The following is a 14,241-nucleotide window of genomic DNA, read 5'->3' on the forward strand; positions in this document are numbered from 1 at the left end:
AAAAAAAAAAAAAAGACCAATAAATATGTGAAATGAAACACAATCACACTAGTAATCAAAGAAATACAAATGCATGAAATACCAGAGCATTTTCTCCCCTAAGATAATTAGCAAACATGAAGACTAATGATACCCAGTGTTAAAGAGGGCAAGGAGAAGTGGGCATATAAACACACAGTTGGTGTCAATGCAAATTAGCGTTACTTTTCTAAAGAGTAGTTTGACAAAACATTTCCAATTTTTAAATGTGAGCCCTTTGTCCTAACAACCGTACTTTTGGGAATTCATCCCAAGACGACAATTAAGTTCCCAAAAGTTTATATTTCAGGAAGTTATCAAAGCAAAATTTTTTACAACAAGACATTTGGAACAATCTAAATAAGTGCTTAGCAATAGGGGAATTAGTCAACTATGGTATATTTACATAATGGAATACTACTGGCCATTAAAAATTGACATTTTAATAGTGTCACTGAAAACATGTTGCAGTATTTCATATATACCGATCCCATTTCTGTAAACTTACATACTTTTTATATGTGCACAGAAAAATGTCTGAAAGAATGCTTACCAATTTGAGTGGCAGAATTTGGGATCATTTTTACCTTTCCTATTCATGCCCATCTGTATGGCTTGTCACTTACACAACGTACATGCATTCTTTTAAAATATGAAGAAACAACAGCCCTTTCAAAAGCGTAACTGTTACTTCTAAGGATACGCTTCTTGGCATTCTTTCATTTCCCTTTGCAATGCCAAGAATGAAAATGGCCACTCATAAAATCAAAAACTATCATTTATTCTGGAACAATCTTACCTCCTTACTTTGCCTAGTATCTACTGCCTACCATGTCAATACCTGTTTCAGCTTTCAGCTTAATTAGCATTTCTTTGGGGAAGCCTGCCCTGATGTTCCTGGCTGGGTCAAATGTCCCATTCCAATAATCCCTTAGATATAATTGGACATGGCTGGGCAAGTTGGCTCATGCCTGTAATCCCAGCACTTTGGGAGGCTGAGGCAGGCAGATCACTTGAGGCTAGGAGTTCAATACCAGCCTTGCCAACATGGCAAAACCGCATCTCTAATAAAAAATACAAAAAAGTTAGCTGGGCATGGTGGCGCACACCTGTAATCCTAGCTAGTTGGTGGTTGAGGCACAAGAATTACTTGAACCTGGGAGGCAGAGGTTGCAGTGAGTTGAGATCACACCACTACACTCCAACTTGAGTGACAGAGCAAGACTCTGCTTAAAAAAAAAAAAAAAGATATATTTGTATGGATATCTACTTCATGTCTCTTGAGAATATTCATTTTTATGTTCATCACAGCACTCCAGAACTAACACAGAGCCTGGGACAGAGAAGATGCTCAGAGGGTAATTTGTTAATGTGGTCCAGGATGTGACCTCTTCCTTAAACGCCAGACTCACATATCCACCTTTCTACTCAACATCTCACATAGAAGTCTGACAGTCCTCTTACACTCAGCATGGCCAAGATAACATTTTTATTTCTTCCCTTTCCTCCCACTCAACCCACTCCTAAACAAGAGTTCCATGTATCAGTAAATTATATAGCCCAGTGGCTCAAGCCAAAAAATCATGGTCATCTTTTTTCACACCCAACATGCAAGCCACCAGCAAATCCTTTCAACCGTAACTTTCAAACATATTCCAAATTGACCTCTTTTCTCTGTCTTTGCCACATCACCTTATTCCAAGGCTCCTTCATCTCTCATCTGGAATAACACATTAGCTGCTAACTGTTCTCCCTCCTTCTTGTCTTATGCCCTGCAGTCTATTCTCAGATCACCAATAAATCAGGTCACATCTCTCCCATGTTTAATCCCTCTAACAGTTACTGACTACACTTGGCCCTAAATGATCTGGCCACTGGCTACCTGTCTGACCTAATTTTCTACCACTCTCCCTCTTGGTTTCTCTATTTTAGTCACACTGACCTTGCTGATCCTCAGAAATGTCAATCATACTTCCACCTCAAACCTGAACAATTCTACGCCAAATTCTTACATGGGAATCTCTGTCACCTAACATATGGTCTCCACATCATGTCTTTGGAGCCCTTTCTGGATCATCCTAACTAAAATAATAGCCCTGGGCTGGGTACAGTGGCTCACACCTATAATCCCAGCACTCTAGGAGGCTGAGGTGAACAGATCACTTGAGGCCAGGAGTTCGAGACCCAGCCTGACCAACACGGTAAAACCCTGTCTCTACTAAAAACACAAAAATTAGATGGGTGGCCGGGCGCGGTGGCTCAAGCCTGTAATCCCAGCACTTTGGGAGGCCGAGGCGGGTGAATCACGAGGTCAAGAGATCGAGACCATCCTGGTCAACACGGTGAAACCCCGTCTCTACTAAAAATACAAAAAAAAATTAGATGGGTGTGGTGGCGTGCACCTGTAATCCCCGCAACTTGGGAAGCTGAGGCATGAGAATTGCTTGAACCTGAGAAGTGGAGGATACAGTGCACCATGATCAAGCCACTGCACTCCAGCCTGGGCAACAGAGTGAGACTCGGTCTCAAAAAAATAAAATTAAATTAAAATAAATTAAATTAAAATTAAATAGAATTTAGGTCAGGCACAGTGGCTCATGAGGTCAGGAGTTCAAGACCAGCCTGACCAACATAGTGAAACCTCATTTCTACTAAAAATACAAAAATTAGCCAGGTGTGGTGGCACGTACTTGTAGTCCCAGCTACTTGGGAGGCTGAGGCAGGAAAACTGCTTGAACCCAGGAGGCAGAGGTTGCAGTGAGCCGAGATCACACCACTGCACTCCAGCCTGGGCGACAGAACAAGACTCTGTGTCAAAATAAAATAAAATAAAAATGTTTTTAAAATAAATATATAATACAATATAAACCCCCTATAACTCTCCGGCCCCTCACTCTGACATCCTTTTCTTCACAACGTTTATATATGATTATCTATAATCTACTTATTAGATTTGTTCACTGTTTCTCCAGACATAAACTCCATAAAGACAACGACATTACTTTGTTTAGTGCTATAACCTCAATGCCTAGAAAAGGGCCCAGTATATGATACAGATTGAATAAAAAACAAAATCCAGAAATACCTGGGCTTAGAAAACGAAACCTGAATAGCACATTGGTCATATCTCTTCTTTCCTAGCAAGCAGTAATTATTTCCCAGATTTTATCAAAACAATAGGAGGAAGTAAACCAGGAGGCTCTGATAATATTCCCTTCTTAATGGGTTACACATGCAAGTACCCAACTCCAAGTCAAACAAGCCAGCTTTACAAGACAGAAACATGTTTTTTCTGATTTGAACTTCATAAAATTCCTGAAATACACATTACACAGATATTTTTTCCCTCTGATAGATGAGGAAATAGGATCAAAGACAATGAGTGACTTTCCTAAAAATCACAAAGCTATGCTGTGGAGATAGTAGATCATGATCATTGTCTTAGTTCTTAAATTCAAACCAGGTAGGAAGGCAAATTTTCCTATTGATATGAAGAGGTCCTTGTCAATATAATATATTAAGGAAATAAAATAAAAGTTATAATCAAGTAGACACATACCCTTTTCCAGGCCCCAGTTTAGGGGAGCCCACTCCCTCTTTAGTACGAGAAAGGATGTCTCTGACTCGGAGGGCAGCCAGCGGGTCTTTCTCTTTCCCCTTATCAGCCAATGCAGTAGGACTGAGGTTCAGTATGAGGAAAAGGCTGTTTAATAAGCACCAAGCACCTAGCAACTGGAAATTCTGATAGTGCTGTTGTAAAAAGCACAAAACAAAAAATATAATCACAGAGAGATTCACATCTCAGAGAGGACAAGATAGGAAGTATGCTACAGAGATATGCTTCTTACCTCCCCACCAGCCCGGCGAGAACTGCTGATTGCTTGTCCAATCATGTCATAGATTTCAAGCTGTACAATATCAAACAGACACAAAATCTGAACAAGCTGACACATTTCATTAGAAATACTGCCTCATACCCAAATCAATTTGACTTGAAGAGTTCAGTATCCTCTTTAAAATGATACCATTCCATCACACTTCCCTTGACCTTCACATGGAGCTGACTTCCTCTTTTCATTTGGATCAAATGTCACCTTCTCAGAAGTCATCCCTCCTCCCAATCAAAAGCAGCATGCCCAGCTCATCAGATCACTGTTTTTTTCTTTTTTTTTTTAAGACCGAGTTTTACTCTTGTTGTCCAGGCTGGAGTGCAATGGTGTGATCTTGGCTCACTGCAACCTCTACCTCCCAGGCTCAAGCGATTCTCCTGCCTCAGCCTCCCAAGTAGCTGGAATTACAGGTATGCACCACCACGCCCGGCCAATTTTTGTATTTTTAGTAGAGACAGGGCTTCACCATGCTGGCCAGGCTGGTTTTGAACTCCTGACTTCAGGTGATCCACCCGCCTCAGCCTCCCAAAGTGCTGGCATTACAGGCGTGAGCCACACACCCGGCCCAGATCACTTTCAGTCATAATGTATTGTTTCAGCACACTTAATCACAATCCAAAATTTTCCTGTTTACTGCATTCCCCAAAAAGTATACTGACACACAGTAAGTCCTCAAACATATATGCTGAATTAATGGCGAATCTTTCAAGTGTGTTCTACAGAGGCAACAGTGACAGGAAAGCACCTGTGCAAAACCAGTACACCAAATCAACAAGCTAGATGCTTACATCTTAGACCTACTACCAGGGAAAGTAATGTGGAAGATACTCTAAATTCTTTCCTCTACCATGGAACTGGCCATACACCCTCATTTGAACAATCAAGGTTCCCTTATCCCCAGATCTTTGGCTTACACATTTTTGGACAATTGTAGCTGCGTCACTTTCATAGTCGTCTTCTTTGGAGCTCGTGGACCCTGTCCGCACTTGTTGGGCACTACCCACATGCAGGATGGCCATGCAGGTCGCCACACTCACACCTGAAAAAGATGATGCACAGATCTCAGCCATGGAGTACACCCAAGAATCCACCAAAGCTGAAACAAAAAAGCACACTCCACCCACAAGCAATTCCATGACTTGATTACTTAAAATAAATGCCATTAAGAGTAAGAATAAATAGGTTTGCCATGCAATTCAGCAACCAGACTCCTAGGTATTTATCCAAATAAGCAAAAAACTACACACACACACACACGCACACACACACACACACACAAAACACACAAATGCCCTTCAACAGGTGAACAGATAAATTATGGTATATCCATATAATGGAATATTAATTCAGCAATAAAAAGAAATGGACTATTAAGCCATAAGACGACACGGAGGAACCTATATGCATATTGCTAAGAGAAAGAAGCCAATCTGAAAATCTTGCTTATTGTATGATCCCAACTATATGATATTCTAGAAAAGGTAAAACTAGAGAGATAGTAAACAGATCAGTGGTGTTAGCAGGGGTCAAGGGATGGGGTAAGGAATGAACAGGTGGAGCAAAGGGGATTTTTAGGGCAGTGAAATATAGCAATCATGGATATATTTTGTACAATATAGCAATCATGGATACATGACACTATACATCTGTCAAAACCCACAGACCTGTTCAACACAAAAAGGGAACCCCAATGTAAACTATGGACTTTAGTTAATAATATCTCAATACTGGTTCATCAATAATAAATATACCACATTAATTAAAAGTATTACTGATAAGAGAAACTAGCTATAGGGGAGAGGGAGTATATGGGAACTCTAAATCTAAAACTGCTTTAAAATTAAAATCTAAGCCAGATGTTGTGACACATGCCTCTAGTTCCAGTTGCTCGGGTAGTTGATGTGGAAGGATCGTTTGCACCCAGGGGTTTGAGGCTACAGTGAATTATGATTGGTCCACTACACTCCCACTTGGCTGAAACACTAAGATTCTGTCTCAAAAAAAAAAAAAAAGTAATAAAAATAAATGGGCCAGGTATGGTAGCTCATGCCTGTAATCCTAGCATTTTGGGAGGCCAAGGTGGCTGGATCACCTGAGGTCAGGAGTTCGACACCAGTCTCGCCAACATGGCAAAACCCTGTCTCTACTAAAAATACAAAATATAGCCAGGTGTGGTGGCAGGCGCCTATAATCCCAGCTACTTGAGAGGCTGAAGCAGGAGAATTGTTTGAACCCGGTAGGGGCAGGGGTTGCAATGATCAAATCCCAAGAGATCGTGCCACTGCACTCCAGCCTGGGCAAAAGAGTGAAACTTCGTCTCAAAAAAAAATTAATTAACTAATTAATTAAAACTAAAATCTACAGCCAGGCACAGTGGACTCAAGAGGCTGAAGTGAGAGGATCACTTGAGCCTAGGAGTTCAATCAAATCCAGCCTGGGCAACATAGCAAGACCATATTTCTTAAATAATAAATAATAAAATCTAGTAATTTCAAAAAATTAAAATAAATTTTAAGATTATAGAAAAAAAATCCCATACCTGGAACTTCTCAAAGACATCATAGCCAAATCTCTTTCCTTAAATCAAATCCCAAGTCATCAAATTTTAACAAACCAGCTTTGGGATCTTTAATCCAACTATGAATCTTTAAAGAATCTCTAGTCCTTATTGACTTTAATCACTTACTGAGCACGCTGAGATCCATGTGAGGGTTATGAAGTTCCATGGAAATCAAATTAAATAAACCCCAAATTTAAAAATGCAAAATCAACAGCAGAACACAAGGAAGCTCAATACTGGAAATTAGTCAGGAGAGAACATATTCTCACATGCATCCTTAAGTTTCTGCTCTTAATGCTGCTGCCCTAGCTGAGGCCCTATATGGGTGCTGCCTGAATGACTGCAAATTCCTCCTAAGCAATTTCCCTGCCTCCAACATTTCCCCACACCAAAACACCTTGTACACTACTGCCTGAATGTTCTTCCTAAAATATACCTCAGATCCTCTCACAGCTCAGAATCTTTAATGGTCTCTACTATCTACAGGATATGGTCCAAATGACTTCATCTGCATCTCTAATTGAGTCTTACTTTCTGTCCAATTATACAACACCCACAAACAGCCATAAAACCTACAGACTCACTTACTTACACACACACACACACACACACACACACACACACACAGATTTATAGAGTATATTACTCCAGACTCTCGGATACTTTTTGTCTGCTTTTGCCTCTGCCTAGAAACAGCCAAGCCAAGATCCTACCTGACTTAAGAATCAACATCAGAACTCCTCCATGATTACTGCCTTTCTCAACTGAAAGTGAGTTCTCCCTCCTCTAAACTTCCAAAGCACTGTCTCATCTCTCACTCAGTTTCTTTACTTACAAAAGTAATTTACTAATACCCTCTAAAAGACAGTAAAGTCCTTGAGGGCAGAGATGCCTTTGTCTTTATATTCCTATTCACACATAGATGTTCAAATTAAAACTGTTCAGAGAATGTAGGGAGATCAACCTCAGCAATTTCATGGTGTTCCCAAGGTCAGGTTTCCAAGACAATCTACTCAAATCCTCACTTGCAAAACCAAGTAAACTTCTGAAATTGCTGTAACTTCTAAGACATACTAGAGATATGATATGTCTTGGAACTTAAAGCCAAGGATCAGTGACTTGGACTAAAAAGTCCTTTTAACAATAACTTAAAAGAGAGTAAACACCAGGTGTCAGGCCTTGCTTCAAAGGCAGTAAGATCAACAGGAAGAAAGGGGATTTTATGGAAGCTTAAAGAATACCATTCTTCGCATTTATCAACATAAACAGATACCACCTGTTCCATGAAGCCTTCTTCAAACCTGACGTTACAGCAAGACTCAATTCCCCTCTTCTTTGTGTACCCAAAATATTCCATATTTCTCTTACTGCCTTTATCATTCTGTTTTACATTATACTATTTAGCCCTATGTGTTCTTTGCTGCTCTAATATAGGCTCCTTGAGGGCAGAGACTACACATGGTTCATTTCAATATCCCATCAGTCTTTGGCACTTTCCTTTTTATATAGTAAATACTTAATGTCTGCACATACTATAAAACCAAATATGCCTATAACACAATGGCAGCAGTGAAACAACAGGACCATTTACAAAGATTCCTATTGAGACCTCATTTCACCTTGATGCGATGTTAGATGATCCTTGGGGAAAGAGAGGAAGTAAAGGGGGATGAGTAGAGTATTCAGAAGGATTTTCATGGTTTCCTGAAAGTATATCTGTGCTTGACTGAGAAAATGACACCAGACATAATAACTTCTCACCTGCATACAGACAACTTAGGCTAAGGACTGTCACATCTTGTAGACGAGAAGGATTGAGAGGTTCCAACACAGGTAGAGAAAGGGTATCCAATGCCATAGTTACATCAATCACCAGTGAATGAAAGCTGGAACATAACAGAGATCGACAAATGTCTCTTAGAATCATTCCCTTCTATAATGTGACAGTTAAAGAAATTATCAGCATGGGCCCAACAGAGGTTCACGCCTATAATCCCAACACTTAGGAGGCCAAGGCGGGAGGACTGCTTGAGCCCAGGAGTTCAAGACGAGCCTGGGTAATACAGCAAAACCCCAACTCTACAAAAAAGACAAAAATTAACCAGGCATGGTGGTGTATGCCTATAGTTCCAGCTCCTCAGAAGGCTGAAGTGGGAGAATTGCTTAAGCCCAGGATACAGAGGTTACAGTGAGCTGAGATCACACCACTGCACTCCAGCCTGAGTGACAGAACAAGACCCTGTCTCAAAACAAAACAAAACAATAACAAAAAGGTAAAGCATGTGCACCAGGAAGCAACTTACCCATTACGAACAGCAGTGGCATCTGCTACTGTTGCAGGCATTATGAAGAAGGAATTAGCTAACACTGCATCTTGGAACCGATTGATATAGCGCAGAAAATATGGCAGGTTCAAACACACACGCAGTAGCTTCTCTGAGCCACCTAAATGAATGAAAACCATGACCTTACAAACAGGCCTTCGTCTCATGGTTGATACTTCTCCACATGACAGAAGCACACTTAGGAATTTCTGACAGCCTAGAAATCAGCTTTCTGACAACAGCTGGGACTCTTACCAAGCTCTTGAAGACTAGCTACATTCTGAGCTATGAACACATTCTTGGTTTTGATAGCTGAGGCTTGATCGGTGGATGACTGCTCGTCGTTTTCTCCTTCCACCTGAAAAGAAACATAGGGCCTATCAAGACACTATTATCTCTTCACCAAACCAACCGTCAATAGCGAGCAGCAGCTGCATGGATACTCTCTAGGCTTCCCAGTTAACAAAGGGAAAATTCCTCACTAATGTTGGAAAAAATATAGGTTACATTCCCAAGAGGAGGGAAAAAAATATGCAGCTTTAAATTAATGTTCTATAACTAGTATGGAGTGATGCCTTTATATGGCAAACTGTACATACACCTCACATTTGTTTATGTGCTTTGAGAGAATGCTAGAATAGTCATCAAAACAGTAATAGCTGTGGACAGAAGGAGTTACGGTGAATTTTCCTTGTTTTATTTTGTATTCCTCAATTTGTTTTGTCCCACAGACACGTATATCATTTTATATCAAACATAAAACACATTACTTTTTCTCCCCTAGTGTTCTCATCTTAAGAAATCCTACAGAGAAGAAGACATTTGACTCAAGAAACTCACCAGAGTCTGTGGACTGATAGGTTGTGATGCTACAGTTCTAGGGTTAAAAACTGAGGTCAGCTGGTTCAAAAAATTCATCTGTACCTCCTTTTGCCTCAACTCAGGACTTACTGGTGAGGCCAGCTCTTTCTGATCTTCCACTGTAAAATACAAAATCAAAAAAAGGGCTAAGGAAAGTGCCACTAGAAGGCAAAGGTGCCATAGAAAAGGTGGCACGGAGGTGGCCATATCATCAGGTCTGCAGAAGGAACACCCACCATCTGAAAGTGTCTTCACTGTTTGGGGCAGCTTGGCGGATTTCATCATTGCTGTAAATGTGATAATTTCAGTTCTATCTAGTCGGCTACAGCCAGTGCACAGGCCCTTGATTAGGAGAATCAAGTGTTTCTGAAAAGAAAACAAATGCAAATATATCTTTCATAAAATTCTACTCTGAGAAATTCTAACTGGCACAGGGCCAAATTTAGGTTCATGTAAACTGAAGTAAAGACTGCAAGCTGATGTCCTTAGATCATACCTAGCTCGCAGATTTGTCTTATTATTCTCAGAGTATTTTTTTTTTATTTGAAGTGAATGAAAAGATTCACATGCAAATTCAAACTTCTCGCTCTCAAATAATTCACAGCATAGCAACCTTGCACCTCCATTCCTGCAGGGCAGTAATGAGCTACAGCCAAAGAGGTTGGCCCCTTTAGTTGGGGCTGCAATCTTCTCAACTAGCATGCTTTGCTCATTTTCTGTTACCTACCTGGCCCCTGTAGGTATGTAATGTGCAATCCTTGAGAAGACTCTGTAACCCCATGTACCAGAGGTTGGCAAACTACAGTTCCAATTCACCCACTGCCTGTTTTTGTAAATAAAGTTTACTGGAACACAGCCACGTTCATCATTTACATATTAATCTCGAGTTGCTTTCACACTAAAAAGGCAGTTAACTAGCTGCAATAGATAACATATGGCCTGCAAATGATTTCCTATCTGGCTTACTACAGAAAAAGTTCACTGACCTCTGCTCTATTCCACTAGTCAATCACAATAGTGCTTCAGAATAAGGGCAAGAAATGGGCCCAGCACTCTTACCTGGGACACAGCGCAAGCCTCATCTGGATTCTCCAGACGCAGGAGAGAAAACTCAATTAGAACTTTACAGGCTGCTGCCACTGACTGGAGTTGGTTCCGGGGAACTGAGAAAGTAATAAACATTACTCAATTTCAGACTGCTCAGCCTTGGTCATTAAATCAAGCAAAATAAGTATTGAGCTCTATATCCAACATTCCCAATATCAAAACAATTATTCGGAGCCAAAAACCCAAGGGGCAAACAAAGGTATTTTGACATCAATAACTATCAGATCAGTTTATCTCATATTTACTAAAAATTAGGATAATTTTAATAGGAAATACTTACATCACACCAGTGCCAAGCCCTTCAAATGTATTAACTCATTTAATTCTTAAACCAATTCTATGAACAAATATTCGTATTATCCCCTGCTCATTTGTAACAGATCAGCTAACTAAATGACCTGACCAAAGTCACATAGCTAGATTTAAATCCAGGCAGTCAGCCTCTAGACTTTATGCTCTTAACCACTAAACCAGCAATGTGAAATCTTTTGGCTTCCCTGGGCTACACTGGAATGGAAGAATTGTCTTGGGCCACACATAAAATACACTAAAAGTAATGATAGCTGATGAGCTCTTTAAAAAAAAAAAAATAAATAAAAGGCAAAAAAAAATCTCATAATGCTCATAATGTTTTAGGAAAGTTTATGAATTCGTGTTGGGCCAAATTGAAAGCCATCCTGGGCCACCTGCGGCCCTCAGGAGTGAGTTGGACAAACTTGCACTAAACAATACTACCACTCCTTTCTATGGATTCTAAAATGAAGTCCTGGTCAGGCATAGAGGCTCACACTTGTAATCCCAGCACTTCGGGAGGCTGAGGCAGGTGGATCACTTGAGCCCAGGAGTTTGAGACCAGCTTGGGCCAACATAGCAAAACCCCATCTCTACCAAAAATACAAAAAGGTAGTCTCATAACCCGATCTCAAAATAAATAAATAAATGAATAAAATCTTTCGGTATAATTTAAAACAATAAAATGGCTTCCTTATATAAAGTTTCTCCAAGCTAAACTTGATTCTTCCACCAGTATCCAGTGCCTGTAATAAACAGTATTGGATAGACACTAAAGGATTACTCAGCAACTCTACAGTTCCCTTTCAGTTTACTTGCTTAGTAAACTATTCCAATAAACAGTTTGTGGTGGCTCCTGCCTGTAATCCCAGCACTTTGGGTGGCCAAAGTAAGAAGATTGCTTGAGCCCAGAAGTTCCAGACTGGCCTAGGCAACAGAGGGAGACTCTGTCTCTACAAAAAAATTAATATATTAATTGGACATGGTGGCTTGCACCTGCAGTCCCAGCAAGGACTAAGGAGGCTGAGGCAGGAGAATCACTAGAGCCCAGGAGTTCAAGGCTGCAGTGAGCTATAATCACGCCACTGTAATCCAGCCTGGGTGACAGAGCAAGACCCTGTCTCTAAAAAAACAAAATTAAAACAATTGGAATTCTTCAGAACTATTTGAATTAGGATTTTTAGAAAATATAAAAATTCAGAAATGTACAGTAGGGCTTAGCCATTTTGGGGGTAAAAAAAAAATGAAGGAAATGGAGATCTCAAGTTGAAATCCCTTCATATACCAGAGAACACAAAGGAGAATTCATATCCTCACCAAAATCAAACAAGGAATAGAGCCTTGGTTAGTGGTTGCTAACTCCAGAGGTCAGTAACCACCACCCCTTCCCCCCAGGAAGAATTAACACACCAGTAATTACATGAGAAATCAATAAAATGCTTTGGATTAAGAAGGAAAAGGAAGCTGGCTTAATAGTTATAAAGCAGGTGTCCAAGGCAAGCAGTTTTAAAATTCTACTTGGTTATAAGGGAATCTCTGGAGCCTCATCCTGGCTAACAGTTGTCTCCACTTTTGGGTGACCGGCTTAGGAGTGCTAAAACCTAGATTTCATTAACAACTTTTCAGATACTCTATTGAGAGGATAAACAATCCCCCTATTCACAAGCCCTCGGAAGGGAGTGACAAGAGCGGAATACTTACTGAGACTGCAAACTGTTGTGATATAGTGTGTGGAAAGTGCAACAAAAGATGAGTAGAATGGCTCGTACTGCTTCTCATGGTGCAGGATTTCTGATTCACTGCAAAAATAATAATAATTCAGCCAGCATCTACTTAGCACTTACTATGTGCCAGATACCCCTTTATGGATATTACATTATTTAATCCTTACTACCTGGTAGGTAGTATCATCATCCTATTCCCATTCAAGATTGGGAAAGACGAGGCAGTTGAATCATGTGAGGTCAGGAGTTTAAGACCAGCTTGGCCAACATGGTGAAAACCCATCTCCACTAAAAATACAAATATTAGCCAGGCGTGGTGGAACGTGCCTATAGTCTCAGCTCCTCAGGAGGCTGAGGCAGAATTGCTTGAACCCAGGAGGTGGAGATTGCAGTGAGCCAAGATTGAACCACTGCACTCTGGGCTGGGCAATACGGCGACACTCTGTCTCAAAAAAAGATTGGGAAAGTGAAGCACAGAGAATTAAAATTAAATATCTCATTCAAGGTCATGAGGCTTAGTAAGAAGCAGAGATTAAAAAACAGAAAACATTTTCAAACTCAAGCAGAACTAATGAAATGCAAGTAAAGACCTAAGAGGGTATCAATAAGTTCTACATTACTGACTGGCAAGGACCAATCGCTAATATGCCTTTATTACTGATGGTCAAAAAGGGTAAACCAGAGTACTCGATATACTGTTAGTGGTAATACAGATTAAAGTAACCAATTTTCAGACCAAATAAGGCTGGCCCATAATGCAGTAATTTAAAAGGAATCAACAATTCCAGGTAAGAAATCATATGATCAGTGCTAAAATCCAAAATTCACTGGGTACCAGAGTCACCACCTACCCTAACCCCCTGACTATAGACTAAAGTAAGATCACAACAGAGTCAGTGATTTTGTTCTTTTTTAACCACATCCCTTATCCTTAGCTGGGGAAATGCCTTCTTCTCAAAAAATCTAGAGCCCAACTAGTTTAAAGGTTGGATACATTTAAAGTCATTCTCTCTATCAAATTAGGTGCTAATCCACAACTGATGACACAAGAAGGTGAAGCCAAGACTAAAATGTATCTTATTAAATGAAAAGAACAACAATGTGGCTGAATAGTTTCCTTAGTGAGTCAATCCTCAGCAACAAGTATCAACCTATGGTGGGGCACATTGCAACCAGTGGCTCAACCAAGTAATCCCAGAACTTTGGGAGGCTGAGGCAGGTGGATCACCTGAGGTCAAGAGTTCGAGACCAGCCTGGCCAATATGCTGAAACCCTGTCTGTATTAAAAATACAAAAATTAGCCAAGTGTAGCGGCCCCCACCTGTGGTCTCAGCTACTCAGGAGGCTGAGACACAAGAATCGCCTGAACCCGAGAGGCAGAGGTTGCAGTAAGCAGAGATTGTGCCACTGTACTCCAGCCTGGGCAAAAGAGTGAGACACCAACTCAAAAAAAAAAAAAAAAAAAA

General features: G+C 40.4%; 1 protein-coding gene across 1 annotated transcript in view; it reads right to left on the minus strand.

The window, feature by feature from the left end:
* UBR4 (ubiquitin protein ligase E3 component n-recognin 4) overlaps positions 1 to 14,241 on the minus strand; it is a 144,202-nt gene that overhangs the window by 123,279 nt on the left and 6,682 nt on the right. Inside the window, exons 2-11 of the mRNA XM_037730827.1 lie at positions 12,753 to 12,850; positions 10,713 to 10,816; positions 9,890 to 10,019; positions 9,633 to 9,772; positions 9,048 to 9,150; positions 8,772 to 8,913; positions 8,230 to 8,354; positions 4,823 to 4,947; positions 3,867 to 3,926; positions 3,578 to 3,768 (exon numbers count right to left, since the gene is read on the minus strand). Coding sequence (XP_037586755.1) covers positions 3,578 to 3,768; positions 3,867 to 3,926; positions 4,823 to 4,947; positions 8,230 to 8,354; positions 8,772 to 8,913; positions 9,048 to 9,150; positions 9,633 to 9,772; positions 9,890 to 10,019; positions 10,713 to 10,816; positions 12,753 to 12,850 — 1,218 coding nt within the window. The remainder of the gene's footprint in view (positions 1 to 3,577; positions 3,769 to 3,866; positions 3,927 to 4,822; positions 4,948 to 8,229; positions 8,355 to 8,771; positions 8,914 to 9,047; positions 9,151 to 9,632; positions 9,773 to 9,889; positions 10,020 to 10,712; positions 10,817 to 12,752; positions 12,851 to 14,241) is intronic.

The sequence above is a fragment of the Cebus imitator genome, unplaced genomic scaffold (assembly GCF_001604975.1).
Source record: "Cebus imitator isolate Cc_AM_T3 unplaced genomic scaffold, Cebus_imitator-1.0 Scaffold15, whole genome shotgun sequence".
NCBI classification, from domain to species: domain Eukaryota; kingdom Metazoa; phylum Chordata; class Mammalia; order Primates; family Cebidae; genus Cebus; species Cebus imitator.